The 7,390-nt window shown below is 46.1% G+C and overlaps 1 protein-coding gene across 2 annotated transcripts in view; it reads right to left on the reverse strand.

Moving 5' to 3' along the window:
* KLHDC1 (kelch domain containing 1) overlaps positions 1-4,949 on the reverse strand; it is a 31,957-nt gene extending 27,008 nt beyond the window's left edge. For both annotated transcript variants that reach the window (XM_068947612.1, XM_068947613.1), the window contains exons 1-2: positions 4,611-4,949; positions 732-802 (exon numbers count right to left, since the gene is read on the reverse strand). In XM_068947612.1, the coding sequence (XP_068803713.1) occupies positions 732-802; positions 4,611-4,712 (173 nt within the window). In that variant the 5' untranslated portion in view covers positions 4,713-4,949. The remainder of the gene's footprint in view (positions 1-731; positions 803-4,610) is intronic.
* Between the last annotated feature and the right edge of the window lie 2,441 nt (positions 4,950-7,390).

Genomic DNA, 7,390 nt, shown 5'->3' on the forward strand with positions numbered 1-7,390 from the left:
CCTTTTTCGGCAATTTTTCCCCCTTTTCCCTCGATTTCAAATTGTTGCTTTAAATATGGGGATGCAAGAAATTTTCTATAAATAGGTGGGAGACTAAAAAAAGAACTTTCACAAAACACATTTGAGCCCGAATGGATATTACTTTACCAGACTGAAAGCAACTGGTATAACAGCAACTACTGGCAAGCTTTAAAAAGGAGCATTGTTATCACTGCCCAATATGTGAACACAATAAACATAAGATGTAAATACTAAATTGCTGGTGATGTGCAAGAGCAGGTTCTCGTTTAGCTTGACTGTTAAAAATGAGTTATGTAGGCAAATACGTAGTTAAGAAATTACAAAAAAATATATAACTGTAAATAGATCAAGCACACAAGTATCTAGTGTTTAAGTATTCATTTTAACTTAACAGGTACTATAAGAAGAACAGAGCTGAAATAAATGTGCAAGTATTGCACCCGTTTTAACAACAAAGCCTTAAGCTGGCCATTTAAAACATCCTCTCAGAAAAAAACAATCATCCGAAAGGAATTAATGTATTTCTTAGAGTAATTTGTAAGTACGTATGCCCGTTCTTAAGTCTTCATGAAACACCTGCTATTTGAACTCCAAAGAACATGAACAAGAGCTCATTTATGTAACTGAAATAAGTCTTTAACCCACAGCTAACTGTAATCTACATAAATAACAATGTTATATATTAATTAAATATAAATAATGCAGTTTACCATAACCCACTATCCATTTCATAGATCCAGAGCTCATCATTAGGCAAATACACTTCATTTTCTTCAATTGACTAAAACAAAAGAAAAATTGCAAATGTTAAATCAATTATGTATTATACACCATACTTGTTAAAACAAACTATCAAATCATGTTACTCAGCAACATTAAATAATCTCAAGGAGACAATCTACAAGTGGATAAGTTGTACCTCAACACTATTTCTTGGATCATTAAACGTTTAAACAGTCAGCTCAGTAATGCTAATATTTTACATTTTATATTAGAAATGTAAAAAAATGTTTCTCATTTTTAAAGCTATTAAAAATACTGTGTGTTAAGTATTTCCTTATATCACTGAGTTTTGTTGATTGTTAGGAATATCTTTAATCACAGAATCACAGAATCGTTTAGGTTGGGAAGGGACCTCTGGAGATCATCTAGTCCAACCTCCCTGCTCAAGCAGGGACCTCTAGAGCGTATTGCCCAGGATCACTTCATTACTCACTTTAAAGCATGAAGATCATAAAAATGAAATGCGGCTTATTAGTAAATCAGAGGGAGGGAAAAAAGTGTTTCGATAGTCAAAAAGCAATATAAATACAAGAGACAATTTGTAATAGTAATAAAATAGCACAGGTGAACAGCTAAGCAGTCAGGAAATCTGCACTATTCTTACTAATAACTAGCACAACAGTAGCCGTAACACGATCAGTGATCAAAAAAAAACTTTCTCGGGAGACTGGCAAATTGTCCCAGATGGACAACAATCCTCCTCTATTAAAATGAGGTTAGTAAAGAAGTATTTTTTAGTTCTACATATGATCACTCTGAGCACATTTGGCTGTACTGTTATCCTACCAAACTCCAAATATGTAACACTAAAGATGAGCATCAAAGTTTTACTTTTGTTCTTTTTTTTGTTTGGGTTCTTTATGAAAAAAGGGTTTTTCCTTCACATAAAGGATTTTTTCTAGTTCTACCACCCCTTTTTATCATCTCCAGAAATCAAGACTTTGTCAAACTCTGTGGACGAGTAAAGAACTGATAAAATAGCAGCGAAACTCAACAACTGGATAAAAAGTCAAGAGAAAAGTACTAATTTTAATAATTGGGAGCTTAATTCCTGAGGCCCGGAAGGGCACCGATTTCACAATCTGTGTTTCTCCAAGAACAATATGTCGCAACATAAAACAGACCAGATGTGGAGTTCCTGAATTGAAACTCATTATTTTCTGCTTTGGGAGATACTGTTAATTAGGAGGCATTATAAGCATAATGGAAAAAATACACAGACAAGTATACCCGAAAAGCACAAAAGGAAGTTACTTGCAGTGACTGAAGGAAGGTGCTTAAAAGAACAGAATGTCACATATAAAAGTGCTTCACTATGTCATAACATGAAGCAGCAGCTTAATTTATCTGTGGAAAACACATCTATGAGGACTCCTAAACAGAGGCCACATTAGAAAGAATAACGATTTGGGAAATAACGATTAGGAAGAGTAACAAGCAGGGAAAACGAAGTCTGAAAGAATGCAACTGCAGAACTCAGCCCAGAAAACAATAATGTCATTATTGACTTAGCATCAGAGACAGAAAGAACTGACACTGTCGGGGAATAAACAGCCAGACTTGGTAAATAAAAAAAAAAAAAAAAAACAACCTAGATTAAAAGGGAATGAGTATGAGCAGAAGAAGCTAAATACAAAAGTTAAATTTATTTAACCGATTAACAATTTGATTACTGATATTGATTACTTGCCTTTACATGATATTTTACTGTTACCTGCTCAATTTAAAAAGGCGTCAACCAGGCATGCAAGCACTACGTTTTGTGCAGTTTATTTTGCCGGTACCTTTCGTAGGGTAAATTCTGCTGTTATACACAGCTTGCTGCTTTCATAACATGCAGAAGTATGATAAATTGAATCTAGACATTTTTAAGTGGTGAGAGGCCAAGCATTTGCTACAGAAACAGCTCTGAGCAAATACACTGATGCTAAGATCTATGTCAGCTGGGCAGCAGTCCACCATCAACATTAAAAACGTAAACTGATTGACCTCTGTAAAGTGCTATTTAAACGCTAACTTAACGATTTTCGTAATACTCTACACAGGTAAAAACATAAACTTGCTAAAAATGCATTTAGCAGTTTTATTTGCCAAACTTGACATATTCTTAGTTTTCATTGTGCCGTGAACCCGAGGTTCTTCATTAGAAAGCCTTTGAAAGTAATGCACTAGTCAATCTAGTCTTAGTTTCCAAAGACCAAAGCATAAAAGATTACCAAAGACTTTCAATCATTTAGATATCGCATAGTTTATCTATAGACTATAATGGAGTTTAAGGTCAGAAGGAACGTTACATCTCCCTGTACATCACAGATCATTCACATTAATTTAAATATGCTTACTCTAGAAGTGGCTAACTCCTTGGTACTATAGAAAATGTACTGAAATCTGTACATAACTGGCAGTCACAAGAAACGTACTACCTACCCATGACATCCAAAGGGAACAAAAGCTCTGGGAATAGTTTACAGGATGCAGTTCTTGATTAGTTTGGGATCAGGCAAGAACAGGCATGCAACAGGGTAGACAAGAGGCTAGAGTAGGCATGCCAGGGTAACCCAGCAAGTCACACCCCACTGCTTTGCTTCCTACCGCAGTTGAGGGTTTGTATTTCAATACTTGTATTTGTTTGTATTTTCAGTATTTCAGTAGTCACCAGCAGCCCCCGTGGCAACACAACCTTTTCCCAGTCAAATGAACCAAGCTCAGGAATAGAGTACCTCTTTTCAAATGTCACAAGTTGCCCAGCTCTATCCCATCTTTTGGGTCCAATGTTTTTATTAAAAAAAAAAAAAACACAAGACTGTGGAGAGAATGCACTGGCTGTGGATATTGGATAGCATCATTAATAGCTCCCTTTCAGACTGAATTCATCCAGAGCTAAGAGTCACAAGGATTTATTTATACCAGAACTGTCAGTGGTCCTTTGATGGAGAAAAGCAGATGTGTTCTAGTCTACCATCGGCTCATCTTAGAAATGACCGAACTGCTTTCCGAGGAAACATGCTGCGTCTAACAAACAACTACTGACAACTAAAAAACCCAGGGACTCAGAAGCAAGAACATGAGCGATACAAACGGATTATAGACAAAATACAGCCAAACGTTATAGCAGTCCCCCCCACACACACAAAGGGAGGGAACCAAGAGAAACATTTAGCCCAGAGCACCTATGCACTGCATATTCGTGGGACAGAGGAAGTGACCCGGCTTCGCGAGCTCTTCCCAGACACGCGCTGCGTAAAAGAGCGAAGGGAGAACAGCGCAGCACGCAGCTAAACGAGGCGACACCACTTATGCCGGTCTCGGGAACTAATCCTCAGAGAAGAGGATAAGCAGGAGAGAGGAGGACAAGCACCCGGAGGGGCCGGAGACGCTGTGGGGCAGCGGCCCCTCCCCCACGCCCGCGCGCGCCTCTCTCCTCAGCGCGACCGTTGAAGCCGTTCCAAAGCCACGTCCCGCGCGCGCCGCCGTTTAAAGCTCCCGCCCCTCCGGCGCGCGCGGCGCCGCCGGCCAATCAGCGCCCGCGCTGAGGTAAACAGCGCTCCGCTCCCGGCCCGCCGAGGGGCTGCACCGGCCGAGGGGGCGGCTGGGGGCGCCGCGGGCAGGGCAGGGCAGGGCGGCGGGGGAGCCCCCGCGCCGACCAGCTTCCCCTCCCCGCCCCGCTCCGGGGCTCCTCAGCTCGGCGGCCCGCTGTGTGGCGGCGCGCCTCCTCCCCTTCCACCTTCCCCCTCTCCGGGCTGCCCCCACCCTCCTCCCGCTCGTCCTCGCCCCCGGCGCCCTCCGGCCGCCGCCTCCCGCCTTACCACGTATCCCCCCCACACATAGAGAAAGTTCCCGTCCACCACGGCGCAGTGGCCGCTCCGCTCCTCGGCCACGCAGAACTGCTCCGCGGAGTCTGCCGCCATCTTAGGAGGAGGAGGAGGAAGCGGCTGGCCTGCCTCAGTGTTCGCGTCCCGCCACCGCCTCCTCCGGGAGAGGCTGCGGCTCGCCGCCGGTCGCTCCCCCCCAGGGCGGACGGGAAGCGAGGAGGGTCCAAAGTGTGGGGCGTAACGGGTCGAGGGGCCGCCGCCGCCTTCCCTCAGCTCCGGCGGAGCCGCGGCGGCGGGAGCAGGGGCCGGGCGGCGGGGGCGACCTGCTGCCCGGGCCTCGCGGGGGGGCCGCAGTGGGGCCGGCGGGGGTGGCCGTGGGGCTGCGCTTGTTCCCCTCCTGGAAGGGGAAATACCTGCGAGTCATCTGCCATCATGTCCCAAACTCTCTATATATTTATCATTATTTGAGGGAGCTCCACTCATCAGTAACACATTGTTCTGTGTTGGCCTGCCCTTAAGCAGCAGGCTGGAAAAGCAGCAGCCTCCTATGCTGCCATGCTTAATGCTATGAGATCCGCAACCCAGTCAGTTCCAGATGAGCGGTGGGTGCAATCAGAATGAATGGAGTTAAAAATAAAACATACAGCTCTTCAGAAAGGAGGGGCCAGTGGAGCCTGGGGGAAATGAATGCATTACCACCATGTAAAATGACTCCAACAAGTAATTATAAATATTTTTTTTTTTTGTGGGAGTGGGACATAGATTTCTTCTGTTAGAGCTAGAAGGGAGGACGTTAACTAATCCTGACAATGACTGCTAATACTAACACGAAGAAATGTAACGCTGCTGACACTCTGGGGCGATGGTTAAAAACACAGGAACAAGCATTTGAAAGAGTTAAGAAAAAGGGGGGTAACAGACAAATTCTCAAGTACAAAAGACATCTAGATCAAACGGAGCTACAGCGTGAGGTCCCAGAAAAGCTGAGGAGCAGCGCAAAGCAACCTTTGGCTTTTGCCAGTGGAGCGCTGACAGACACGAAAATGAGATCTCTGTCGTGCTTGGTGTAACAAAACGGTTGCATCGATTCACCTTTGGCACGAGGCAGATGTGCTGTCTGATGGTAAACCGCCAGCCTGTCTCAATACAGCAGTCCTGCTCTGCTCCCAAGCCGTGCCGGCGTGTGCTAAGACCCCAGCGCTGTCATGTCCAGCAAAGTCATGACAGACGGCGGAGACAAAGAGCTGGGCATAACTTCCAGAGTGTGAGACAGATGGCTTTGTGAAACAGGAGTCTACAGCTCACGCTAGAATACTTTTATAAAAATCTCCGGTGGGAGGCTCCAGGCAACGTAACAGAACCCCAAGTACAGCAGGATGCCGCAGGGCTGTGCTTTATATTCTAGGGTTTGGCCGTACCTCAAAATAAAATGCTTTCCTTTTGCTAGAAGAGGGTTACCTCCCTTTTCCAGGTGAGTTGTGAGCTGGATGCTTAAATTAGATTTTCTTTAAAGGAGAATAAGCAGTTACCTTAGTGAATAGAAGAGCTGATGTAATCATTGGGTTCATAATTTGCACCTAAAGATAGCTGCCTGTCTGAAATGAAAAAAGGGACCATATTTCCTGCCAAAATAATTGAGACCTGTCAGATGGTAGCTTTTCATCTAAAGAGAGCAGATTGAGCTTCACCCATGAGCTTCCTCCTGAATGAGGAGGACTGATCATAAATGATTCAGCGGAGAAGGGACTATGGACAATAAGCTGACATTATTTTGTCCGGCTTTATAGCCCTGCAGTCTCTTTTGGGGGCCCGAAGAAAACTGCGTGTAAGGCTAATTCCCTGGGTACGCATCAAGGCAGCGGTGAGGACTGTCCTGTGGTTGCTGGCAAAGACAGCCACTACTGGAAGGTATCCCTGTCTCCCAGTGCTGCGGGATGATAGTCACTGCTCTGGGGTGACACACAAGAGCTAAGAGCTTACTACCTACTAAACTCTCCGGCGGCGAAGGGTTGCGCTGGTAAACTTGGCGTTCAGGTAGGACAGCGGCTGAGGGTATACAAGAGCACGAAAACAAAGCGGCAGGGATCACTGTGCTCCCTTCCAAGTACAATACCGTTGCGCAAAGTAGTGAGAAGGTGAAGCTGGTTTATGAAAGACAGTGTCCAGCCAAGCAACAGACGGCAGAGTTACGGTCGCTTGCTAACAGCCCCGATCCAGGGCTGGGAAGCCTTAGACGAGACCGACCGAAGAGTGAACGAAGGGCGGGAGAGGAACCTCCCTGGCCACCTCACGGGCTAAAGGCATCAGCGGGTGAAGACAAGCCCCCATCACAGTACACGTGGAAGACTGACTCGCAGCCTGCCGTATCTGGACCTTACGTCTGATGGCGGGTACGGGAACTGATTTGGGAGACGCTCTGCGTCCGTCGTGATGCAAAATGCTGTCGGGGCAGAGAGACTGCGCTGGACCCTCGGCGACGCCGTGCAGCCCGGGCCTGCTTGAGCCAAGGGGGCTTCAGCGCTGTCGACTGCCTCGCCTGAGAGGCAAGAAAATAACACAGTAGGTAATTTTACCGTGCAACCAGTGCCAGCCGCAGCCGCCTTCCTGTTGTATTGGTGTTTTTTTTTTTTTTTCGGTCTGCCCTCCCGTCAAATTCGCGGCCCGGCGCAAAAAAAGCGCCGCTCGCCGCTCTGGAGAAGGCGATGCGGCCCCAACGAGGAAACGTGGCGGGCCGCCGAGGCAGCGGGGGCCGGGCCGGGCCGGGCCAGGGCCCC

The sequence above is a fragment of the Struthio camelus genome, chromosome 5 (assembly GCF_040807025.1).
Source record: "Struthio camelus isolate bStrCam1 chromosome 5, bStrCam1.hap1, whole genome shotgun sequence".
Classification (NCBI taxonomy): domain Eukaryota; kingdom Metazoa; phylum Chordata; class Aves; order Struthioniformes; family Struthionidae; genus Struthio; species Struthio camelus.